The 27,592-nt window shown below is 43.1% G+C and overlaps 1 protein-coding gene across 3 annotated transcripts in view; it reads right to left on the bottom strand.

The window, feature by feature from the left end:
• Positions 1-27,592, bottom strand: part of LOC138282758 (2'-5'-oligoadenylate synthase 1-like) — a 172,683-nt gene that overhangs the window by 128,745 nt on the left and 16,346 nt on the right. Inside the window, exons 1-2 of one of the 3 annotated variants that reach the window (XM_069220670.1) lie at positions 12,526-12,650; positions 11,565-11,752 (exon numbers count right to left, since the gene is read on the bottom strand). In XM_069220670.1, the coding sequence (XP_069076771.1) occupies positions 11,565-11,723 (159 nt within the window). In that variant the 5' untranslated portion in view covers positions 11,724-11,752; positions 12,526-12,650. Of the gene's footprint in view, positions 1-11,564; positions 11,753-12,525; positions 12,651-27,592 lie in introns of those variants that run through there. The other 2 variants (XM_069220754.1, XM_069220835.1) reach the window with 2 other exon arrangements.

Here is a 27,592-nt window from a genome sequence, read left to right as displayed (position 1 = left end):
AAACTCCAGACGCAGTGGTACAACAGGTGCCATTGCCAAATGCAAGTAATATTACATTGCAGGGATTGACAGCACAGCAGCCAAATGAGTGGCTAGACAGTCTGAAAACTCCACAGAATGTGTCCAAGGCTGAAGAGCAGATTGATCGCGTGAGGCTGGCTACAGAAATAATGGAACTAGTTTAGGGATCAATGAGAGTGAATAGATTAGAATCTTATACTGAAGAAGAGCTGAGATACTTATGTCCGAGAATCACGAGAGAAGTGGGTATGATACATCGGAGATTGGCAGATTTGGCAGAAAAACATGATATAGAAATTGGGAGAACAAAGCATCTGAAAAGAAGCCACAGGTTAGATTTTGAAGCAAAGGATTTTGAATATATGAGATCAGCTGGGATGAAAGCGCATCTCAAGGAACTATTACAGAGTGCTCAGATTTGGGGAGCATTAGAAAAGTGGGAAGGCAGGTAGGTGAAAAAGAAGGATAAATGGAAACGAGATCCACAAGAAGGGTCTGAAAATGTTCAGAAAGAAAAAGATCCGGTGAAAATGTTGCCAATGAGGGAAATTCCAGGAGGGCAGTTTGTTCATGTTCCCTGGCACAGGAGTAATATTCTGTCTTTCACAAATGATTATCCGAAGCTGAGGAAGAAATCAGTTGAATGGTATCAGCAGACAGACAGGTTTGTGAAGCTTTCAAAATGCCTGTGGGAAGACTTGGATACTCTGTTGGAGATAGTGGTTCCAGCTGATTTGTGGGTTGAATGCAAGACGGCAGTAGATTAGCCAACAAGTGAACCAGAAAGAGACGGAGTTAAAGGTGCACCATCACCTGAAGTAATGAAACATTATTATAAGGTGATTGAGTTCCTGAAGATGAGAATTTCACCAAAGAATATTGATTGGCAGAGAACTGACAGGACAGTGCAGGAGGTAAAAGAGTTGATACATGCGTACTATGAGAGACTGTTGAAAGTGTTCAAGGAGGACAGTGGTACGGAAATGATTGAGACAAAAGACAAGTTGCATTTTGTGTTTAGATTTCTGGAAGGACTAAGATCTGAAATAGGTCAGATGATTAAGAGTCATTTGATTTGTTGGCAAGTGAAGCCGATTGATGAGGTGTTGCAGTATGCAAAATGCTGTAGTGATGAGATTGAGTTGAAGCAGAAGAAGTTGAAGGAGAAAGCAATGGTGATGCAGATTAAGGCAGCTCAAACATGAGTGCAGGGAGCTTTGGTGCAGCAGATACCGCAGCAGCAGGGAACTGTTATGTTCCAGCCTCAGGTGAGAGGTAGGGGATGTGGGGTCAATATGAATCGCGGACCGTATTTGAGTACTGTAGTGGTTCAGAATGACATGCAAGGGATGAAGAAGATGTTACCATGTCACATTTGCGGAGCCGTGGAACATTGGAAGCGGGAGTGTCTGACAATTGTGCAGGAAGGTGATGTCAATACATTTAAAAATGTGAAAATCCCAAGAATGAGAGGTCTTAATTCAAATTTTCAGAATAACATGAATCAGGTGCAGAATTTTCAACCCATGCAGCAGGTGCAAATGCCTTTTGCGCAAATGACACAGTTGCAACCAATGCAGCAGCAGGTTCCTATGGTACCTAGACACCAAATGCAGATACCTCAAGCCAGATGGAACAGCAACAGATGATGCTTACTCAGCAGGTCACAGGTCAGAGACAAGACAGAAGTAGTGATACAGTGCACCAATTCCCATTACATAGTGAGAATGAAATAAATGGTGAATGGATGAGTGATAGTTCGAATGAGGAGCCATGTATGCTTGCAGCCTCATTAGAGGTAGCTCAGCAAGGACCCTTTGTGAGAGGGAAGGTGATGGGTCATAAGGTCTCATTTTTAGTGGATACGGGAGCTACATGCTCTACAGTGAGGATTGCAGAAGTTCCGAATTTACCTCTTTCCAGAAGAACAGTTCAGGTCGTGGGGGTAGCGAATAAGCATTTGACAAATCTGATCACAGTTCCAGTACAGGTTGAAATTGGTAACTTTCAGGGACTGCACAAGTTTGTAGTCTGTGATTCAAGTCAAGTATCCTTACTGGGGAAGGACTTATTGTGCAAGACCAAATGCTTGATTACTTGTTCAACTGCTGGAATAGAGATTCAGACGAATAGTGATGATGAGGAAGAACTAACTCCAGAAATTGAGAATGAAACTACAAGTGAGGAGTACCCGTTGATTGAGTTTTTCCTGATGTTTACAGTAAAAGAGCTTCATGCAGATTTGCAGGGAACAGTACAGGAAAATGTGTGGCACCTGACAGGTAAATAAGTGGGTCTGATCAAGGGAGTGGAGCCAATTAAGGTCACCTTGAAGCCAAATGTAGTGTTTCCGCAGCTTCCACAGTACAATATGGCACAAGATGTTCTAAAGAAGGTGGCACAAATAATTGGAAATTTCCTGAAACAAGGAATTTTGAAAGAAGTGCAGGTTAGCCCATGTAATTCACTGATAATGGGCCTGAAGAAACCTTGTAGGAAAGTACGAATTGTACAAGATTTGTGAAAGGTGAATGACATGGTGGTCAAGTGTTGTCCTGTGGTGCCAAATCTAGCAGTAATAATGTTCCAAATTCCATGTGATGCAGAATGGTTCACAGTGGTTGATTTGTCACAAGCTTTCTTTTCTGTGCCTCTTCATGAGGATAGTCAGTTTCTCTTTAGTTTCAAATTCCTAGACAGACACTACAGCTGGCGCAGGCTTCCTCAAGGGTACACGGAGTCTCCGTCCTTGTTTAATCGGATTTTGAAAAATAATTTGGAGTAACTGGAACTACCGTACCAATCGACTCTGGTGCAATACATTGACGACTTACTGATTGCATCCAAAACAAGGGATGAGCGTGAGTACGACCCAATTGCCCTGTTGAATTACTTGGGAAAATTTGGACATAAGGTGTCACCTTTAAAATTGCAGTATTGTCAGAAATCAGTGAAATATCTGGGACACCAAATTGAGAAAGGGTCAAGAAGGATTTCCAGAGAAAGGATTACAATGATATTGCAAAGAAGTCAACCGACGTCGCAGAGAGAAGTCAGAATGTTTCTGGGAATGGTAGGTTATTGTCGTCTGTGGATTCCAAATTTTGCAGAGATTGCCAAACCATTGCAGCATCTGATACATAAGGATGTTCAGATCCCATTACATTAGACCAGGCCCAGATGAAAGCATTTATTGAGTTGAGAGAGAGTTTCTGCAGAGCTCCAGGGTTGGGAATGCCTGATTACACAAAGCCATTCACATTGTTTTGTCCTGAACGTGATGCTTGTTCTTTGTCTGCCTTGACACAGGTCCACGGAGGTGCTTATCATCCAGTAGCTTATTTTTCAGCTACCTTGGACCCAGTTGCAGCAGCCTTACCGGGTTGTTTGCGTGCAGTTGCCGCAGTTGGTCAAAGCCTTTCACAATGTGAGGGAGTAGTGATGGGATACCCTCTGATGGTAATAGTACCTCACTCAGTTGAGAGTTTACTGACAAGGATGAAAACACAATATTTGACAGGTGCCAGACTGACAAGGTATGAGACGAGCATTGTAGGTACTCCAAATGTAACATTGAAAAGATGTAGAGTGTTGAACCCGGCAACATTACTTCCAAGTGATGCTGTTGAAATTGAAAAGGAAGAAGACATTGAGCATGATTGTCTTGAGGTAACAGAGTTGTGCACAAAACCAAGACCAGATATCAGGGATACACGATTGGAAGAAAATGACCAAATTGTCTTTGTTGATGGTTTATGTCTCAGGGATGGTACAGGAACACTGAGAGCAGGCTATGCTGTGTGCACAATTACAGGTACATTAGAAGCTTCTTGGCTTTGAGGTGTATTTTCTGCACAAGTAGCAGAATTGGTAGCTATGACAGGAGCGTGTCATGTATCTGCTAGACTGAGAGTCACCATTTACACAGATAGCCAATATGGATTTGGAATTGTTCATTATTTTGGCCAACTATGGTCTCAAAGAGGTTTCCTGACCTCTACTGGTTCACCAGTAAGACATGGCAATAGGATAAAGGAATTGCTGTATGCAATACAGTTGCCTGAAGAAATTGCTGTGGTGAAATGCAGTGCATTTCTAAAATCACAGGACTACATGTCACTGGGAAATGGGTACACGGATCAAGTCGCAAGGTTTTGCGCATTGAATTGTATATCGTTCAAAGACAAATGGGAGTTGATGTCTGAGGAAAACACTACATGTACAGGGTTTGCATTAAGGGTGATTGACACAATGGAAGAATTTAAAACCTTGCAGAGTAATGTTGACAACGAAGAAAATAAATTGTTGTTGAAGATGAAGTGCGTCCATAGGCAGGATGAGCTATGGGTATCTGAAGAGGGTCGAATGGTTTTGCTAAATAGTTTGCTGTCACAAATGTCGAGATACTATCATGGTCATGCACATATTGGAAGGCATGCCATGGTTCTATTGTTTAAAATTGATTGGTTTAATCCAAAGTTTAGACAGGCAGCAGAAGCAGTATGCCATTGCTGCATTATCTGTCAACAATTAAATGCGGGGGAAAGGGACCCTGGTGAATTTGAGCCACATTGGAAGAGCAGGAGGTCCATTCAGCAGAATGCAACTGGATTTCATTGAGATGCCTGCGTGTGGAGGTTTGAAATATGTGTTGGTGATTGTGTGCATTTTTTGTCACTGGATTGAAGCATACCCCACAAGAAGAAATGATAGCATCACAGTAGTGAAGTTGTTGCTTAGAGAGTTGATACCACGTTTCGGATTTCCCATCTCTTTAGAATCAGATAGGGGAACGCACTTCAATAACGAGGTGATCAAACTTTTATATGCAGCACTAAACATTGAGCAGAAGTTGCATTGTAGCTACCCCCCTGAAGTATCAGGACTAGTTGAACAGATGAATGGTACTTTGAAATCAAGAATTGCTAAGATGTGTGCAGCTACAAATCTGAAATGGCCAGATGCATTGCCTTTGGTATTGATGTCAATGAGAAATACACCTGACAAGAAGACAGGACTGTCGCCCCCCAGATGTTTCTTATGGGCAGAGCAATGACACTGCCAGCAGTTCCAGCCAATGCACTTGTAAACATTACAGATGGTATGGTGTGGTACTACTGCTGATGTAGTTCGCTCTTTCTCTCAGCAGGTGGAGGCCACTACCCTGTCACCAATTCAGGATCCAGGGCACAACCTGAGGGCCAGCGACTGGGTCGTTGTCCGAAAACATGTTTGGAAGACGTGTTTGGAGCCACGTTGGAGAGGGACTTACCAGGTAATTCTGACAACTACGACAGCTGTGAAGTGTGCAGGACCCGAACTGGATTGATGCAAGTCACACAAAGAAAGTGGCATGTCCACTGGAACATGAAGAAGCATTGTTGAGAGCACCAACAACTGTGAAACAGGTTGCAGCACCTGAACCAGAAAAGGAGCCAAGACAGCCTGAAATCTAACAAGAGCCTGCCGAAGATGGTTCTTTCACCCCTTTAAGAGACGAAAGTGAAGAATTACAGGAGGGCGCGGGAGAATCAATCTCAATGGATATAGCAGGAGAGCCTAGCTCAGCAGGTGTTCTCCCAGAAGCAGACGGTGCTGAGAAGCAAACAGTGCAAGTGCCAGACCAAGAAAGGGAAGGAGTTGAGATGGATCAAAGTCAAAGTGATCTGACTCCTCCTGAGCCTGTTGCAGGTCCATCAAGAGAAAACACCACAGAGAAAGAGAAGGAGAAGAGTCCAATCTTGAAAAGAATATTGACAGAAGGATTGAGAAAAGGAGATAATTGGCCTGAATTGCAAGTAGAGAAAATAAAGGAAGTGGTTATAAATGAAACAATAGAGGAAGAAGTGGAAACTACGAGAAAGGAAGAATTGAGTGAAGGTGAATTGAGCGGTGATCGAAAGTTGAAGAGGAAGAGAATAGCAAGTTGAAGATATGCAGGTCCTGAATGGGCGTATGCAACCACTAATGAACGGCAACACAAGTTTATGTCTTTTTGTTTTGATAGAGAGGTTCCGAGTCAGTATTTTGATGTAATCTGAAGGTGATTAAGCAGTTAAACTGTCGAACCAATTTGAAAATATTTTGAGAAAAGAGACTGGTGAAAATAAACTGGAAAAGACATTGATAACCTGATTTGACATTAAAAACCGGATGTGACAAGCTGCTAATCGATTTTTGACAAAGGAAAAGGGGTTCCTGGATGCGAGACTGAACTGTGAAAGAAGAATGTTTCTTTTTTTTTTTGCTGCATTTTTATAAAAGATACTTCTGCTTTCTGATTCTTTACAGATCATGGCTGAGTTAATGAATCAAATTAGGGATGCTAGGTGCTGTACATATATGAGTTTTGGATTGGCAATTATGTGTGGGATTTTGTTTATAGTGGTGATTGTTGGAATGTCTCTTCTTGATGTGAAAGGAGCCAATCGTATTTCTGCTTCTGAGACTACTTCACTAATGGCTTTGGAGAAGTTTAAGTTAGATGAGAAATATTTGTATGATTATTCTAATGATCAAGGAAAACTTTCTTCTAATGTCTTCTTTCGCTTGTCGAGTGAGTATGTTGAGACAATGCATACAAGGGATTGTCTTGTGTGTACGCAAATTCCTTTGTCATTTGAGGAAGGAGTTACGTAACACAGTCTTCCACTAACTTACAGAATAAGTTGTAGTCTGCTACTGACAAAGTTTTATGATCAGGAGTATATCCAGTATTTGTATTCCAATGATGATGTAGTGTTCTCGTTTGTTCCTATTATTAGGTATTTGAGTAGAGTAGCTAAGGATCATGATATAGTATTGGTTAGAGGATTCTTTGAGCCTACACTAACATTTGGGACTGCATATGCTCATAAAAATAATCTTACATGCTTGCTTACACCTTTAGAGAAGAGCTTCTTAGGTCATACTGATGACAGGAGAAAGGCATTAAAAGAGAAATTAGAAAAAGGCTTAGAGAAAAGAAATTACTAAAATTATTATGCTTACACTGCAATTAACACACCAGGGAGATTAGCTTTAGATGCATTGCACGTTTGGAAGCTTTGTATATATAGGCCAAAATCACGCATTGACACTTTATATGTGGGTACGAGTGAATGTAGGCATGTGTTTTTGTTTCAGAGTAAGTGGACTTTTATGTTGAATGGTCAGGACCCTGCAATTCTGGGAATTTATTATATTTGTGGTCTTAATGCTTATTACCGTCTTCCAAGAGGATGATATGGAACATGTTATTTGGGGATAGTATTCCCAAAGATTTATCAGATAGATGACTAGAAAAAGTTTCAGAAATTGACTGAGTTACATCAGAAGCGACAGAGAAGGGAATCCTCTTCTGCAGTAGTGGGAGATATATTTGGTGCAGTGATTCCTTCACTGGGAGTCATCCTGAACTCAATCAAGATACGAAAGTTGTCTGCTGACAAATTTTACAGAGGCAATACTCCTGAGAGATACTGAACTGGCTGCAGATAGAGCTATGACTCTTCAAAATCATCTTGCTTTAGACATCCTTCTAGTGAAGGACGGCAGAGTCTGTAAAATTATTAACTCTAGGCATTGTTGCTCATACATTCCGAATAACATTAAGGAAATAAGAGACTAAGGGCCAGATGTAGGTAGCATTTTGCATGGCGCAAACTGCGAAAATTGCAGTTTGCGCCATGCAAAACGCGCATCGCAATGCTCATTCCCATTTTGCAAGTCGGTACCGACTCGCAAAATGGGAATGGGACTCGCAAATAGGAAGGGGTGTCCCCTTCCTATTTTCGACTCGCACTGCAATGCTAAATTGCTTTGTGACCGCGAACGCGGTCGCAAAGCAATTCGCAGTTACTACCAGTGTCACACTGGTGGTAACCCCTTCGCAAAAGGGAAGGGGTTCCAATGGGACCCCTTCCTCTTTGTGAATGTTGCCATAAATGTTTTTTCAGAGTAGGCAGTGGTCGAGTGGACCACTGCCTACTCTGAAAAAACTAAACCAAATTGTTTCGTTATTTTTTTGTATTGCAACTTGTTTTCCTTTAAGGAAAACGGGCTGCAATACAAAAAAAATAACTGCTTTATTTAAAAAGCAGTCACAGACATGGAGGTCTGCTGTCTCCAGCAGGCCACCATCCCTGTGAGTGTAGGGAATCGCAATGGGGTCGCAAAATGCGACCCACCTCATTAACATTTATGAGGTGGGTCTTTGCGACCCCATTGCGATTCGCAGACGGTGTCTGAAACACCATTCTGCATCCGATTTTGCGATTCGGAAACTGCGAGTCACACAGACTCGCAATTTCCGAATCGCAAAATCGGAAATTGCTACATCTGGCCCTAATTTACTAATCTGACTAACTCAAGTAAAGATTTGAAAGAATTGAAGGAACCAGGTGTTTGGGAGAAGGTTGGAGAGGGATTTGTTTCAGTGGGGAAATTGGCTTAGTAATATTTGGAATGGGGTATTATTATAAATCATACAAGGGATTTTAATTGTGATTGCTTGCATATTAGGATTATGGGGTTCATGTAAATTGTGTCAAAAGGTTAAATTAAGAAGGTCTAAATGTAATCAGAAGAGGGATGAACGAAACAGGGAAAGGATCTATAGGGAAGATTTGAGAAGAAGACAAAATGCTGAAGAAAAAGAACTGTGAAACTGTTGATGGTAAAAGTAGTGTGATGACATATTTAGTCATCAGAGGAGGGATTGTTAACGCAAATGTCTTGATTAGAAATTATTAGTGAATATTAATGTATTTTAAATAATGAATTTAGTAGAAAAATTAATAATGTAGAAAATAATGTGCACGTTTGAAATTGTGACCCCGGAGAATGGCCACCAGTATTCACGAAAAGTATTAAAAAGAAGACTAACTTACACGTAAATAAAGAAAATATATTAAAATGATGTAGTAATGTGATATATTGAAGGATATAAGCTATGTTTTATTAATTGTAAGCCTTAATTTAGCGAATGTCTTGGCCTAGTCTTACCAAGCCTCATGCAGAAGCTGTATTCCTAGCGTTCAATGAAAATGGTGACAAGCTGAACTAACCGTGAACTGCTCATTGTTTAATAAAATTTGCCTAGCTGAAACCTTTGCATGAACCGACGGACAGGAGATGATGGAACTGGAAAAGTACCAACTAAACGTGTAAAGCTTTCAGAGTGTACTTTCCCAGAACTCGAACAATGAAGGCACTGACTGGAGAAGAAGATGCAACATTTTTGATACCTGATGAGCCAGATGATGAGGACATCATACAGTGAACCAATCAACAACCTGAGAACTGTGTAATATTAGAATTCATAGATTTGAGTTACGAAAATTATTGGGTAGAGTAAAATTGTGTGATTAATTGACCAATTAGGATTTGGGGAATAGTCTGGATGATTTTGATATAACGTCGTGTCGAAGGGAGAAAGGGGGAGATGGAGACATGTAAGATGCAGATGTTAGAGAGAGAGACCTTATTCCGAAATTGATGCGATATTGGGGAGAGGAGATTCGAGATTTTGTCATTGGGCTCATATACTCTCTGGAGGACAGCCTTATGCAATGCTGATCGACTGATGACCTGAAAACAAAGACTGACTTTGTTGCTGATCCGTACTGAGGATAGGTAGATATGACAATGTGGCTGAAATACCTTTTGTGCCTTTTCTTTCTAGGTACCAACTGCGCTGTCTAATAGTTTTTCTCTTAGCTAGATGTTTTCCAAATTCATGTTCTAAACTGTTTTTGCATGAAGCCCCACATGCTGATGCTAATCTGGGTTAGGTGAGGTATCCTACTCTGTGACTCTGACAGAATCTCGAAGACAAATGATTGACGGACTGATTTGCTGAACTCTGCTACTTCTGTTGACATATTTGCCTTTGATTCAATTGATGACTTATGCTAGTGCTCTAGAATATATTCTGATGCAAGTTTTGATTAGGTTATGTTATTGCCGGTTACTAATGAATTAATTAGAAAACTGCTTGAATTGAATAAAGTTTGAAATAATCTCATGACTTAGTATTGTAACAAATAGGGAAATAAAATTATTAAACGTATATTGAGTTGTGGTTATTCATGGCTGAAAGGCCATGGTGTGATGATTATTAATTGTTGATTAATGACTTGATTAATGGTTTATTGAATTTTGTGTATTGATTAATGAGAAGCATTGGTCACATCATAGCTAGAATACTCCATGCTAATCAAAAGGTTCATCGACCTATGCACGTCCCCTTGTAAGTTTACTTATTAAGGACCAGGCGCGCCAGCAATTTAAATGTTGCAAGTCTATTGGTAATGGCTAAAAGGCTGACTAAAACCCTATAAAGCTGAGTATAGACTACAATATGTTGTCCACGCATGCACAAGTATCATTAATGTCTTAACATTAACTTAAAAAAGAAGTATATACAGCTTTTTCTAAAAATCAACAGTACTAAAGGTGGCACAAGGAATATGTGTCCAAAGTCTGATATCAAAGAAGAACTAAACAACATGCCACAAGGTTATCTCTGATTCCTGATATTTGCACCTAACAACCTGGTACCTTGTGGGATTCTTTGTGATGCACAGTAAATGTTTTCTTAAGTGTGGGCCAAGGGCCGAAAGCGACCCCCAAATAGTAACAGTTTATTTACAACATGATTGTGAGTGTTCATTGTCAACTGGCTAAGACTACTTCACAGACTGGATCATCAGCTTTTGTTTATAAGTTCCCCCAACACCCTCCACCCACGCACGCAATCTCAGCATCATCTTAGTCTCATCTCTCTCCATGCCCAACAAATCAACTCTATAACTTCCTCCTGTTTCAACACCCTCCGCATGCTGCAAAAAACCTTCAAATGGATCCCCATAGAAACCAGGAAGACCGTCACCCATGCACTCATCAGCAGCAGACTAGACTATGGAAACGCCCTCTATGCTGGCACCACAGTCAAGCTTCAGCAGAAACTCAAGCGGATCCAGAACGCAGCCGCACGTCTCATCCTGAAACTCCCACGCCATGAACACATCTCAGCCCACCTCAGATCCCTTCACTGGCTACCCATCAGCAAAATGATAATTTTCAAAGTCCTCATCCACGCTCACAAATCCCTCCACAACACTGGACCTGCCTACCTCAACGAAAGAATGAACTTCCACACTCCCACTCGTCTCCTCCGCTCTGCTGACCTCGCCCTCGCCACAGTCCCCCGCATCTGACACACCACCTCTGGAGGCAGATCCTTCTCCTACCTCACCCCCCAAGACCTGGAACTCCATCCCCACCAACCTACGCAAGACCCAGGACCTCCTAACCTTCAGAAAACACCTCAAGACATGGCTTTTTGAACAGTAAAACACCCCCCCTCCATTTTGTTCCCCCCCCGTTTAGTTCCACCCCCCTCAGCGCCTTGAGACCCTTACGGGTGAGTAGCGTGCTTAATAAATTTTTTGATTGATTGATTGATTGAGTAAGGAATTGCGACCCAGGTCAGAAAGTACTCAACTCATTGAAAATAATTGTGCTGAGCATCCCGGTGTAAGCAAAAAAAATAGTTCTACCTGTTCTTGCTGCCTCCGGCTGTCTTTGCAGAACTCTGCGCCACACTGACCACAGGAAGCATTACTCAGGTGTGCAGCACGGAAGTGGAACTTCAAACCGAGGGGGCTTCCAAAAAGGGCATCACATTGTTCACAGGCGCAGAGTTTAACATTTGACATGGTTTCCCCGTTCCAACTCAAGCCTCTTCCTTGACAAAATACATATAAAAAGGGTAAATGTTTATACATAATGTATACATAAAACTATCTACAGTGGGTCATCAAGCACCGTGCTCTCTTCCATCTATAATAATCAATACGATGATTCACACACAAAACATTGAAACATTTGAAACCAGTGCTTTAATTGAGCAAGTACTGTCCAGTATGGTGTACCTGCACCTCTTCAACAAGGGCGGCCTGGAAACGAAAATAAAAGTGGCCCTTATTAGCACAGCAGATAGCTAAACAAAGTGGTAATGTCAGGGAAACCCAACAGCAACAGCCGGTCCACCTGCCCATAACATTGTCAACAACTGCTAAAAAAAAAACAGCCCACACACACTGACCTGTCAGACGAGGGCATCAGATACTATCAGACTAACCTGGAGGCCAGCCAACCTTGACCTTTAATATGAAACAGAGAGTGCCTGAGCTTCTCAGCACCGCTACCAGACATTTACAGGGAGGGTACCGGCGCTTTTCAGGAGCAGACAGGTAGGTACTCCGGATAGTGGGCACCAGCATTCCTACACATCCATGTAAAGCACTGTTAAAACTGGAAGGATATCTCCGCATCTCAGCGTTGTTCGAACCCATTTCTCGGACTTCTTTGTCTGCCATAACTCAATGCAAGCATCTCGCTCCCTCCCCTGCCCCTATTGCCGAGCTGCACCCTGCAATCACTCCTGGCGTGCTGAAGCTTAGACAAATCCTGCTCTTCCACTTTCCCCTTTCAGGAGAGGTTGACTTGAGAACATACCTTGGCGCTGGGTCTGCTCATCGGGTATTTATCGATCTGAACGAACTGGCACTATGTCATTCGTTACATTATTGCAAATGTACTTCGTCTTTCCACAGCCGAAGGACTGGCCGACTGCTGAGCCGTGTGAATGTTTCTGTATCCCGGATACAGGATTGTATAAAAGTAGCTGGCATAGCAGCTGCCTAGCAGCACCGCACCCAGTTCAATGCCTCAGAGCAAATTCAACTTGTAAGTACACAATAGCAAAGCCATAGTTAGCAATTTAAGTACATCTTTAAAATAAACTTGTACCAATTGCTCGCAGGAGGAATCAAGTCGCGGTTTTCACGCTAGGTTCCTTTCGTTTTTATTGAAAAGACCACTTCTACTGACATATACTAACACAAAAAAAACAAGCATTGCTCATCCTTTAAGAGTAAGGCTTCTCAAAAGTGCCAATGAGTCCTCTGCATTCAATATAGTTTATTTTTGTAGAAATCTTTCAAAACGTTTAGTGACAGATGCTACCTGTTGCCTTTGAATCTCTCAATGGTTACTAGACCAAAGATTGCCTTGGGCAAAAAAAAGTAGGCCCAGATTTAAGAGGGCCCAGCGCTTCCTTGTACCACATTGCCGTCATTTTTTAAAATGCTAATGTGGCCCAACGAGGCCAAAATCGCAGCGTCAGATTTACAAAGTGGTCCAATGCATGAATTGCGCCACTTTGTAACCCATTGTACCACACTATGCCTGCGCCATGCATAATATATGCAAGGAGGCCGTTCCCCCGTTAGCGGGGCCAAAAAAATGGAGCGAAGAAATCAAAAAGATTTGCAGGATTAGCATTAACATTTTTTACGCTAATCCTGCAAAGCGCTAAACTAGCATCAAAAAGTTTGACACTAATTCCCTACCTACCTCCATGGTGCTCCATATCTTTAATACAGAGCACACATGGAGGCGTTGGGGGGGAGGGGCTAAGGGGTGCAAGAAAAGTGGCGCAGTTTTGAAAGCAGCACCACTTTTCTCAAATTTTCCCTTTATTTTTCTTTGCACGCCTTTTGGTTTTGTTCTTTACAAGGAATGGTTCCATTCCTCCCCTCTTGCCGCACCCATCCACTGGCCATAGGCAGTCAAACAACACTCCCTCTACGCACTATCCAGAGTTGGTGGCGATTCAGTCACTCTAGAAAAGTATTCATCGTGAATGCAGTCATGAGAGTAAGGGGCAGATTTCTGGGTGCTTGGCCTATATCAGCCCCCATCAGGCCAGAATCTGCAGGACCAGGGCAGTTTCCAGGTGCTTCAGCCTCCTTCCAGTCTGTGACAGAAATGGGCGTGAAACCAATGCTGGATCCCAGAAACCTAAACATTTCTTAAAAGTAGACAAAATTCTGACTTCAGCAAGGGGTAATTTGTGTAGATCCTACAAGGGTTTCCTACAGAAAATAACAACTGAAAAAAAAAAAATACTGAAATTGAGGTGAAAAAAACAACAATTTTTCTCTATGTTTTACTCTAACATTTTCCTGCAATGTCAGATTTTTGAAAGCAATATACCGTTACGTCCGCTGGAATCTTCTGGTTGCTGGGATATATAGGGCTAGTAGGTTCATCAAGAACCCTAGGTACCCAGTGCCAATAAATGAGCTGCACCCTGCAGTGGGTTTTCAATCTATACCGGGTATACAGCAATTCATTTGCTGAAATATAAAGAGTGAAAAATAGCCATAAAGAAAACCTTTGTATTTCCAAAATGGGAACAAGATAAGGTGTTGAGGAGCAGTGGTTATTTGCACATCTCTGAATTCCGGGGTGCCCATGCTAGCATGTGAATTACAGGGCATTTCCCAAATAGAAGTATTTTTTGCACACTCTCTCATATTTGGAAGGAAAAAATGTAGAGAAAGACAAGGGGCAAAAACACTTGTTTTGCTATTCTATGTTCCCCCAAGACTCCCGATAAAAATAATACCTCACTTGTGTGGGTAGGCCTAGCGCCAGCAACAGGAAATGCCCCAAAACACAACGTGGACACATCCCATTTTTTGACAGAAAACAGAGGTGTTTTTTGCAAAGTGCCTACCTGTAGATTTTGGCCTCTAGCTTAGTCGGCACCTAGGGAAACCTACCAAACCTGTGCATTTTTGAAAACTAAAGACCTAGGGGAATCCAAGATGGGGTGACTTGTGGGGCTCTGACCAGGTTCTATTACCCAGAATCCTTTGCGAACCTCAAAATTTGGCTAAAAAAACATGTTTTCCTCACATTTCGGTGACAGAAAGTTCTGGAATCTGAGAGGAGCCACAAATTTCCTTCCACCCAGCGTTCCCACAAGTCTCCCGATAAAACTGATACCTCACTTCTGTGGGTAGTCCTAGCACCCGCAACAGGAAATGCCCCAAATCACAACGTGGACACATCCCATTTTTTGACAGAAAACAGAGGTGTTTTTTGCAAAGTGCCTACCTGTAGATTTTGGCCTCTATCTCAGCCGGCACCTAGGGAAACCTACCAAACCTGTGCATTTTTGAAAACTAGAGACCTGGGGGAATCCAAGATGGGGTGACTTGTGGGGCTCTCACCAGGTTCTGTTACCCAGAATCCTTTGCAAACCTCAGAATTTGGCTAAAAAAACAAGTTTTCCTCACATTTCGGTGATAGAGAGTTCTGGAATCTGAGAGGAGCCACAAATTTCCCTCCACCCAGTGTTCCCCCAAGTCTCCCAATAAAAATGGTACCTCACTTGTGTGGGTAGGCCTAGTGTCCGCGACAGGAAATGCCCCAAAGCACAAAGTGGACACATCACATTTTCACAAAGAAAACAGAGATGTTTTTTGCAAAGTGACTAGCTGTGGATTTTGGCCTCTAGCTCAGCTGGCACCTAGGGAAACCTACCAAACCTGTGCATTTTTGAAAACTAGAGACCTAGGGGAATCCAAGATGGGGTGACTTGTGGGGATCTGACCAGGTTCTGTTACCCAGAATCCTTTGCAAACCTCAAAATGTGGCCAAAAAAACACTTCTTCCTCACATTTCGGTGACAGAAAGTTCAGAATCTGAGAGGAGCCACAAATTTCTTTCCACCCAGCGTTCCCCCAAGTCTCCAGATAAAAATGGCACCTCACTTGTGTAGGTGGGCCAAGTGTTTGTGACAGGGAAGAGCCAAAAACATGTCGAAATTGAGGGGGAACCAAAGTGAGTCCAAAAGGGCAGTTTGAAAAAAAACATTTTTAGGCTGACAAGTGCATCCGAAATTTTATCGGTATAGATGAGACAATGCTGGGTGGTAGGAATGTTGTGGATTACTGCAGATTCCGGAAGGTTCCATCACAAAAATGTGGGAAAAATGTGTGCTTTCCAGCAAAGTTGCAGGTTTGCAGGGCATTGTGGGTAAGGAAATGGTACAGGGTGCATGTGAAGCACACCACCCTGGAATCAACTAGATGTTTAGTTTTCAGATGTGTCTAGGTCTTGTAGATTTTTCTACATGGCAGCGTCCCAAAGTAAAAAAAAGTGCAGCCCTCACCATTCCAAGTGTGACGATTCTAAGAGTTACCAAGCTCTCATGGCCCAAATGTGAAACAAAAAACAAAAATAATCAAATGTCCTCTTGCTTGCCATGGGATAAGATGTTTTAGTGTGCTGGGGAGAGCTGAAAGACTGTTAGCCCCTTCAGTTCGGGTGGGGGCATAACCAGGCCCATACTGGTTGGTAGCCACCACCCCACTATTTTCTTGTATTTTTTTTATTCCCTGGCATCTAGTAGACTTTCAGTCCCCCCGGGGTGTGGATCGGGGGTAATTGCTCAATCTGCCCACTAGTGGGCAGAACAACTTTGGCCCCATTTATTTGGGGTGCGGGTATGGCCTTCCCCCCCAACCTCTTATTTTGAAAAAAAAAATCTTCCCTGGTCTCTGGTGGGCTTTCTGCCCCCTTTGGGGGCAGATGGGCCTTCCAAAATAGGCCAGTCTGCCCCCAAGGCGGGCAGTTATGGCCAACAGTAATGTGCCCCCATGGGGAGAGACCCTTGCCCAAGGGGCTGCCCCCTCCAAACAAAACACACACATACACACACACCAATCCATGGTGTCTAGAGGCTTCTGCCGCAAAGGGGGCAGATTGGCCTTCCAAAAATAGGCTGATCTGCCCCAAGGGGGGGCAGAAATGGCCTAAATACAATTTTTCCCCCAGGGGAGCGATCTTGTCTAAGGGGTCGCTCCCCATACATAAAAACATAAAGTAAATTAAAATATATATATATATCCCTGGTGTCTAGAGGTTTCTGCTAATTATACTAGGACGATCTGCCTCCGGGGGGGGCAGAAAAGGCCTAAAAATATTTTTGGCCCTTGCCAAAGTGGCCGCTCTCCTTATGCGTTAGTATGAAAAAAAAAAATCCCTTGTGTCTTGTGGTTTCTGAGCCTAATAATAATTCCCCCCCCCCCCCCCCCCCCCCCCCCGGGAGCGACCCTTACCTAAGGGGTCGCTCCCCAAACATAAAAAAAAGAAAAGTAAACACATTTTTTTTTTATCCCTGGTGTCTAGTGGTTTTCTGCCCCCCCCCCCCCTCCGGGTGGCAGATCGGCCTAATAATATTAGGCCAATCTGCCCCCGGGGGTGGCAGAAATAGCCTAGAAATAATTTGCCCTCCGAGGAGCGGCCCTTGCCCAAGGGGCCGTTCCCCTTTCTTGAAATAGCCCACACAAAAAAATATTCCCTGGTGTCTAGTGGTTTCTGCGCCCAGGGGGTGCAGAAATGGCATAATAGTGATTTCCCCCCCCCCGAGCGACCCTTGCCAACAGGGTCGCTCCCCAAACATAAAAAAATAAAAATAACAATTAAAAAAATGATCCCTGGTGTCTAGTGGATTTCTGCCTCCCCCCCCCCCCCGGGCAGATCGGCCTTATAATATTAGGCCGATCTGCCCCCGGGGGGCAGAAATGGCCTAGAAATAATTTGCCCCCCCGAGGAGCAGCCCTTGCCCAAGGGGCTGCTCCCCTTACTTCAAATAGCCCTCAAAAATATATATTCCCTGGTGTCTAGTGTTTTCTGCCCCTCCTGGGGGCAGATCGCAAGGCCAATCTGCCCCAAATGGCCTAGTAATTTCCCCCCCCGGAGCGACCCTTGCCCAAGGGGTCACTCCCCAAACATACAAAAAAAAAAAAAGAACATTTTCCCTGGTGTCTAGTGGATTTGGGGGGCAGATCAGCCTAATAATTTTGCGATCGGGCAGCAGAAATGTTCAGAGAAGCCTGGAAGGAGAGGAAAGGCCTTTCCTCTCCTTCCAGGCTTCTCTGACCCCCTCCACGTGATCAGAGGAGAAATGCTTTGCACTGCTTTGCATTTCTCCTCCGATCTGGTGCTTGAAGGCCTCTGATGAGGTCAGCGTGTGAAAGCACGCTGACGTCATCAGACGCCACGGAGGGGTCACAGGGGTGCGGGGGTGGAAGGGGAAGCGATTCCCCTTCCATCCCTGCCTGGGGGAGGAGTGTGCCTGGCCATCGGGGGGAGCGCTAATGCTCCCCCCGGGGGCCCATAGCAGAACGAGGTGGTCTCGTCGGTGCCGAGGACGAGACCACCTCGTCCATGGCACACAAGCGGTTAATCAGTGGCAAGTGCACTATTGTACATTATGAATACTCTATTAGTTAATGCACAGCAGAGGTCTGTGTGTATCCAGAAAGCCACAGAAGAAAATCTTGGTTGGTGCAGTGGAGAATTGTGGCTTGTGTGTTGTTAGAGATTTGAGGGCCCAGCCTGTGACAAAAAGAACTGAGAACTTGTAAGTCATTTTGTTAAACTTACCTTGCACGCAGTATAAGACAAACTGCTACCAAATGTGCAAATAGGTTTCAGATAAATGGTGCTTCCAAAATATAGATTTTAGTAATACCCAGTCTGTACGTAATGATTTATTTTTAATTAACTGCCCTGAAAAGAGCACACTGCACAGCTCAGCTGGTAACTCCCTTGCACTACCAGTGAAAAAGACTACATTTTCATCATCACAAGGCTTCATGCGATTCGATCAATTAAACCAGTACCTGCTCTCAAGCCCCCTTTACATTTGCAGATTATCCAGTGGTGCACATTTGCATTTCTTTCAGGTAAGCAGGCACTGTGGCTAGAAGGCTTGTTTATTGTTAAGCTGCCCGCCCCTTCAGTCTTATAGCACTGGAGTCTCCCTGAATGAAACTTAAGCTGAAGCATTTGCAAGATCAGAGTTTACCGTCCAGGATAGTTGTCTTTTCATAAAAAGTAGTTGAACATTTTTTCATGAATTAAAAAAGTAGGGGTACGTTGTGCTCCTCCAATCCCAACCATTTCGACCACTGAATGTGTGTAACCCCAGCAGCATCGAAGGTGTGAGGGCGGAGTCTTTCTATAGGTCAGTGTTGCTCACATAAGTTGTACATGCCTCACCATGTTTACTAGCAGCGCCGGTGGAATCTACCTGCCCATTCAGTACTTTCCCAGTGACGTAGCTATCTCTGGTGCAGTTAGCTCAGTTGCGCCGAGGTACTTAGCCCTCGGGGGCCAATAGAACCCTGAATCACAGTACTTCACTGCCCAAGAGCAGACAAAGAGAGCATTTATGCTTGATTGAATCAGGCGCATTGGCACCTGTCCTAAGCTGCTGCACTCGCCTTGCTACAGTAATTGCTTTCTATAACCTATGCTCTCTGACCTTACTTCAGTCTCACAAAAGGCAGGTTTTTGAGCCGCTGAGCGCCGACCCCATCATGGCAATCATGGTTAGACACTGGTGTGTAGCGTCACACAGTGGCAGGCGTAGGGGACACTGCATTCATCAGCCACCTGCATGAAACAGAGCTCTTGAGATTTCCAGGTCCACGTGACAACAGATGGTCCAGTCTGGGGCTTGCTTTGAATTCTAGTACTAGAAGTCCCCTTAGTTCCATTACAATTTCAGGACTACGCGTAAAAGAAAGAAAAGACAAGGTTTATCCAAGGTCGGCTCCCCAGCATGGACCTGGAATACTTGAGTGCACTGTTGGAGATACATGTGAGTTGGTGGGGGTGGCATAGCTTCGAAGTTTCCCAGATGCATGCATGATGGGTTGCTCCAGTCTAAGTTTTTTCTGCAGAGTTCTGGGCTTGTAGTACTGTTTTATAATAGAATAAAAAGCATACACGCCCAAGAATTTAAATAAAAAAACGTGCTGGAGCAGAACATCACTGCTGGACCTGGGAACGTTGTCAGGGTTTGTATGAGTCGGGAGCACACCATATGTTTGCAAACTAATTTAGAGCAAAATCAGAGCTATTTTATGGCCTATGAAATATGATTCAAAAGTATGGTTGCCAAATTGAAATGCCTCTATGCCATCAAGACGCCATGTTTACACTCCAGGGTACTGATTTGCCAAATCAGTGCATTCTGGGATTTTTAAAAAACATTTTTATTGCTTTATTTAAACTACAGCACATCCAATATTTGAAAAAGTGAACCCCAGTGGGTGGAATCGCTGCCCTGTCCTGCAGAGATCTGGCCCTCTTATTACAAAAGGATGGACGGGGGCTTAGGGAAAACTCCTCGATCCAGTGAGTTTACAGAGCTATGAAGCGACAGCCTTGACACAATGTACGATCACTTTCACCAGTCTGTGGGAGGCAGGAACCATGGCGTTTTGTCTGTATAGTATTGATGCAATGGCATTTTTAAATTTACAGCACCAACAGCGTGTGTAAAGTGCTTTATCAAGGTGGCTGGAACACAGTGGTCAGGTGTATGATGTGCTCATGAACTATCCAGCACTGTCCACAAGGGGGCAATGGCCGACAAACAATGACATTCAGTAAAGTTCTCTTAAGAGTTGTTGAGAATTGGGCACTGTTTTATGGGTGAGTATCTGGGAAGGAGATATGTAGAAGAAATAGTAACTGATCAAAGGGGATGGCCACTAATTAGGGGGAATTAATCTGTAGTTGAGTGGTGCTCCTCAGCTACAAACAGAAGTGATGTATCCGGTGCAAGAACCAATCAGGAGCCAGCAAAGAAGAGCGACACTGGAGTCGACCTATTGGAAGCAGTACGCAGGATCAAAGCACTTTTAGTAAATACAAGATGTCTTGCAGACAGCACATGCACGATGCCCGGCTCGACCTAAAAATAGTAGTCTGTGAATTTTAAAGTCTGTGATCCCCTGACAAACTGGGTTGGAGAGAGCTCAGCAAGCAAAGGCAAGGCACACAATTATAGAAGTATTTAAACAAGTCTGTAATGGAGACATGTGATGCATTCAAACAAAAGGAGCATGCAGGTGTTTGAAGACTGAGCTCATGAGAAGGAACTACAGATTGCAGCAAGTACATTAACATTTCAGCTGAGCAAGTTGATCAGCTCTTTCTCGTCTCGGGAGCCAAGATGTGAAAAAGATGCTTGAAAGATCAGAGGGAGGCCCTTTCTTTAAACACTTATTAGCCTTTGTAAAAGGCATGGCTAAAGCGGTACAGTTTCCAGTAGTGTTGACCATACTCTTACTGTTCTTATGAATTAGACACAATGTTGCAGTCTAGTCCTTATGCCAAGATAAGAAGCATCACTCATAAATTTGCAAGATTTGATTTATAAAACCGAAACTTTAACCAGCAGTTTCAGAGTTCTGTACAATTCTATGTAAGAGAGAAATTAAGTGCAAATTGAGTCATTTAGCTATCTGAAAAATGTTATTATTATCTAAAAAGTAATTACAGATGCAAGCGCTCTACGGAAAAACTTGGCTAGAACATGTCAGTCAGGTTTTTCATAGTTCTTATACATTAACGAAGGAGGAGAATGAGCAAGATGAACACCCTAACAAATGTGATATGATGGGAAAATTAGAGAGACAAATGCAAATTATTAAGGATTCTGTTTTAGCCAGACTGGGTGCCATGAAAGGATTTGTCTCAGGAGTATAAGCAAACAAGGGCCAGAATAAATCACATCATAAGAAAGAAGCATCAACATCAACCCGAAGGATTGGTCAACACTGGACCATGATTCTATAGCTTCAGTTGTTTTTCCTGCAAGCAAACAAATGTGACTCGTAACTGCCATCATTCTGACCCATTGTTAACTCTTCTGGAAAGGGGCAATGCTAATATCGCCCGACCTGCATTGGCAGAGAAACCATGATAAGTCACACCTGAATCTACATGGTATATTATTGCTTTAAAGGGGTTCCACCTCTAAGACCATGGCAGAGGGAAAGACATGGCAAACTTGTCAATATAATTACCCATTGGTTGAAAGGGAGATTAGGTAATAGAACTACCTACACTGCATGATGAGAAAACAATAGATGGAGATCCCCGTGGTTAGAGAATAAGCAGAAGCCTGATGTAGTTACTGTATTGTCAATTTAAAGAATGAAATTGAGAGAAATATTCTTGATCGATTAATTTATCTTCTTCTGGGTCACAGCAGGATTGAAGCTGTTTCTTTGGTTGTTTTTATGGTCCGAGCTTTGATATTACTATGTCTATTATCTAGAATAACATATTGCGGGGTCCTCCATCCCTTCAGGTTTTTTTCGATTCCAGTTACCAACTAATAATCTGCCCTGGCTCAGCATGTGACTACAGATTGACAGCTAACTAACGTAGTTTAAAGTTTAAAAACAAACACCATCTAGAAAATTCTCAAACATATATTTTACTTGTTCAAAAGAAGCCAGCAATTCTTCTATCAATCATATTAACCTGTCAACGTTAACAATTTCCATTCCGTTAATCCCTAAGGACATTTGCTTGATGGAGTATTGCAGGTCTGAGCTCAAAGAGAAAATATATCCTCTCTGGCTTGGGGCCATAAAAGGTAAAGACATCATCTGTTGTCAGGACACATGGGCCACATACCCACAATATGTAGAAGGTTTTACTTCATGTTTCACATTTTACTCCTGTTATGCCCGCAGCTTCAGGCAGAGCTAAGGGTTGGTGATCTCCCTGGTGTCTCCTCCCTTCCCAGGAACAGTCATTTGGAGTAATCTGGCTTCGCCACACTTCCAAGTTTTTTGGCTAGACGGCTGTCCAAATAACTTCTTAATCAATTTTATAATAACTTTGAACACAACAATGTGGTTATCATTAGTACACTAAGTGGAGAAATGAAAACGTCTGTAAGCATAAAAATTCAGAATCATTTTGGATGCTATACTTCAATATTTGCCTTTTTTCTTTGCAGGCAACATTACAAGCAGAGTAAGAGATCCATTCGAAGAACCTCCAACGCACTTCACGCATACTCCCAATGGCGCGCTTCTTAAGGTGCCCTTTACACCGCTTCCCGTGCCCCCTGTCCCAACGCCAACGTTCACCGGGAGGGAATGCAATAACAGCGAATTAGGAAGTCTTGTACACTGTGTTTAGTGATGACAATTTATTTTTAATTTCCCACAGTGGACCTGCAACCACTCCCAAGGCTCAATCCAGCTCCATTCCGGTAATAGCAAAAAAACAAGCACTGGCAATGCCAATTGGTCGCAGCAATGCGAGAGCTATTGGCTCTGTCAATGGTAATGTGTTTTACCTCTCTGCCTGTGTCGTACGGCAGCTGGATACCGCACATACCACATGACATGAAGTGAGCTCAATTGCTGACTCCCACGTCAGAAAGCATTGGCAAAGCCAATAGGTCTCACCTATACAGCTTTGTCAATGTTTTTAGCCACTTGGCATAGGAGTGCTCAATAAAAAAAAGACACTCAAGAGATGCGGACATAGTGACCACAAAGTGCAGACTAAACAAGTACACAGTAACAGAAGTGGGCACCCAGAGATGCCACGCTCTGTATCTTGAGTGATGGCAGATGTATGCAGTGTATCCCTGACAATGTATGACCTTTCTTCGGACACAACATATTCCCGGGAGGTGGAGCAAAGCTAAACACCGAAGTCACAAAGAATGTGTCAGTCTATCCACTCAGATTGCAGCTGGCAACATCTGTTCGTTCTCAAAACCGCCTGCCAACCAGTGATAAAATTAGAATGATAGACAGAAAAAGCATACACCTGGCACTACTGAAAACCACAGTGAATAATATTTTGTGTGCCACTGCGGTATTCATACACGTCTTGCCAGTTACACGGCTGATCACATTTGTTACAATCTTAAAATCGTCATGTTAAACAACTGCATGTTAGAGGCTTTCCGACAGTACACAACGTAGGTCGTCGCAGCCCCTTTTGCATTACTCCGGGGTTCATCCACGTCTTTTTCTGTAAAAAGATGGTGCAAAAATGTATCTTGAAACACGGAATCAGCGGCAACACCTCAAAGTACACCCAAGAAAAAACAAGTTGCAAGACCTTAAAAACTGAATTATCCCACAGCTTTCCGTTTGTGTCAAACTTCTTTTGGCAACATAAACAACCCCCTTGAGACACTGCATTAAAGAACTTGTCAAAAATAGACTAAAACATGCCCACTCTTTAGAAACCGACAAGGAGCATGCCAGGGAGCTTGCAGCTATCACTGTGCCATAGTGCTTTTTTCGGCAGGCTGCCCGGGTCATCAAGCAACGATGACGGGGAGGAAGTGCAGACAGCAACATGGGGAAAGCGTTCTTTTCATAATAAATGTATTTGCTGCACTGAGGTCAAGTTAGAAAAGAGAGACAAAAATGTAAAACATTGGCAAATATAAAGTGCCATGGCTAGCGCTGTGCTTAGCTTTTTTTTTCTGGCAGGCGGGTGGGGCGATCAAGCTGCGACCATGGGAGGAGGGCACTGGCAGCAACAGGGAGAAGAGATCAGGAGGAGGTGGGAAAAGCAACTCTTTCCAACCAACACTCGGAGCAAATGAAAACAGCGCTCCTGATGAGGGCTTGAAAAGCGGGACAAGATAAGCAAAAAAAAAAAAAAAAAAAGCCAGAGCATCAGTAAATATACGAAAGTATATGAAACTGCAACAGCGTTTCAACGCACCAGTGCCCCTAACATGTGGTGAACCGGTCACCCAGTTTAAAAAGAAAAAAGTAGGCCTGAAAATGATGAAAAATGGCTGCTGCGTAAGGTTAAAAAGTAGTTTGGCCGTGCGCTCGGGGAGGGCTAAGCCATGTAAGAGGCATGACGTATGCATGCCCTTCACAAATGGGGATGCTGCAAAATGGAGCGACGATGCAAGCAAATGGGGAGGCTGTGGGCAGACTGAAGCCCACAATGTAGATTACATCAGTTTCGGTTCAAGAAGCGCATGCGCATCTAGAGCAAAGATCTGAAAACAAAAAGGGTCTTCTACAGATACTTGGCAAGTAGATAAGGCAAAATCCCTTCAAAACTGATAAGTAACAAAGCTGATTTTTTTAAATGTTTGAACGAGGATGGTAAGGTTGGTGACACTACCAAGTATTATGGTATATCATGTGAATCTATCAGGGAGTACCATTCTGTTCCAACCAGTTAGATGGTTTGACTCGCATTGTTCTGAAGCACACAGCAATCTTCTAAATGCATTATAAAGAGTACCAAGGGATATTGAATATTTACACTGCTGTTGAACGGCCTGTAAGCGGTCCCTCGCAAATAGGAAGAGGGCAATTAGAGAAGATGCCTGCGAGTCTTTATTAGCCATCAGTTCCTAAAAATATATCCAAGCATTTTGGCAGGTGGTTAATCACCACCAGCTTGGTATTTTGGTATTTTATTATTTCTTTGGAGTCTGACCTTAAAACTGTGATTCCATATGATATCTGGGTAGAGCACTTTTCCAAGGATTAGAGTGACTTATGAACTGACTGCCATTAATGGGGTTGATTTAGTGGTACAGTAAGAAATACTTTATATAAAACTACATGAAGTGGTGACTGCTGTAATAGGTGCCCAAAAGATAAGGCATTGGTCCTGATCGGGTCCCAGCTGATTTTATTAAGGAAAATACTACATCATGGGCCACACTATTGAACAATGTGTTGAATGCCATTGCTAAATCTGATCCACCCCCCTAAAAAAACTTGGTCACGTGCCACAATAGACCCTGTTTTTAAAAAGGGTTCCAAAGGTGATCCAAAATATTAGCTGCCCATAGCACTCATTAATCCAGCATCATAGATTATGGGCAGGATTCTTTTAGAACAACTTGAAGTGTGGGCTCACGGTAATATTCTTTCTGACCTTTAGTTTGGCTTCCGCACTGGCCTCAGCAATGTTGCGCAATGTCTCAACCTCTATATTTTAATAAATAAATATTTAACAGCTAAAGAGGGGAGCATTTACTTGGGCATCATGGATCTCAGTTCGGCATTGAGCCATGTGAATCGCTTGAAGCTCTGGGATATCATCATTGGCATGGATGTGGACGCTAACATTGTTAGTTTGCTTAGACAGCTCCATAGCAATGCCCCCTACGCAGGAACCACGGGCAAACTCCAGAAAAGACTGCAACGCATCCAGAATGCCTCCGCACGCCTCATCCTGGACATCCCCCACCACTGCCACATCACAGCCCACCTGAGAGACCTACATTGGCTCCCCGTCAACAAGAGAATCACCTTCAAACTCCTCACCCATGCTCACAAGGCACTGCACAACACCGGACCAGAATACCTCAACAGACAGCTCTCCTTCTACACCCTGACCCAACAGCTTCGCTCCGCCGACCTTGCCCTTGCCACCGTCCCACGCATCCGCAGAACAGCTACTGGTGGCAGATCATTCTCGCAACTTGCCACCAAGACGTGGAACCCACCAGCGTCAGACCAAGGACCTCCTTACCTTCAGGAGACATCTCAAGACATGGCTGTTCGAGCAGTAGAAGCCCCCCCCCCCAGCGCCTTTAGACCCTCACGGGTGAATAGTGTGCTTTACAAATTCCCCGATTGATTGATTGATAGCGATGTGCCTGCTAGAGAAGGATATGGCATAAATAGGGAGACCACATGACCCTTTAAACTAAAGAGGGAAGTTTGGTAGGATTGTGTGTTGGTGCCATACTTGTTCACACCAATTTAAATGGGGATTTACCAGGGGTTGGAACCAGCCCAGTATCCACATTGCTTTAAGCAGAAGAAGAGGTGCTGATAGCTAAGACCCCACTCGGGCTACAGCGATTATTCACTCAATTCTATATCTTCATCTCAGATATAAGTTTGTCGGTGAACAAATCAAAGACCCGTTCTATTGTTTATGTCCCCAAAAAGAATTAACTTAAGACCTGAATCACAGACAACTTTAAGTTTACCTCCAATAAAACCTTTCCTTATTTGGGGATCTTGTTCGATGATGCTTATACCTTGAGCCCACAAGGCATGCCAAGCCAGCTAACCTAGCCTCATGAGGAGCGTGGAGGCACTCTTTAAGTGTGCCTTAAAATTAGGTATTAAACCACTTAAAGAGATGATGGCTGTATATAAAGCTAAATATTTTCGTGCTCGCTACTGTGGCAAGGAGCTGTGGGGAATCCAGGATTATCCAATTATTAAGAAAAGATAATAATGAGTGTTTTTGAGAAGACTACTGCCAGCCCCTCAAAGTATCTTTACATACATGTTCCATGCAGAATTGTGGGTAGATTATATTTCTAACTATATTAACCTTCACCAACTTTTTCTTTGGCCGATTATTTGTACAAAGCAGGAAACTAGTTTAACCACCTGTCTTTGTCAGACTGTATTAAATTAGACAATACAATGAAGATCCCATGGCTAGACTATATAAAGAATGTAAATCATAGTTTGCACATGCCGGAATTGTTCAGCAATCCAGAGGATCTTTCAGCCTGTTAAAAAGCATAATAAAGACATGTTTTTTTAACTTTGTGTGTAAACGACAGGGAGTGCACAGAATGTCCTAAATGCACCAACATAAATTACAGATTAATTACATGTAATTGTGGTATGGAACTGCATCTTTTCTTGGTTTCAAACATCCACCGAAGACAGTTATTCACTAGACTGAGATTAAGCACAATACACTTTATGGCCACTTTTCCAGAACTAGTTCCTTTTCCGCTAATTTGATCGTTTTCCCATAAGTCCACATTACATTTTATGTGGTTTTTTTTTGTTGTAAATGTTATTCTGGGCTGCGAAAATGTTGTTTATTACTGTTAGAAACTGGATTTGTTGTTGGCACAGGT

Source organism: Pleurodeles waltl, chromosome 1_1, assembly GCF_031143425.1.
Source record: "Pleurodeles waltl isolate 20211129_DDA chromosome 1_1, aPleWal1.hap1.20221129, whole genome shotgun sequence".
Classification (NCBI taxonomy): Eukaryota; Metazoa; Chordata; class Amphibia; order Caudata; family Salamandridae; genus Pleurodeles; species Pleurodeles waltl.
Note: the sequence above shows the minus strand (reverse complement) of the source record. Positions and strands in the feature narration are given on the sequence as shown.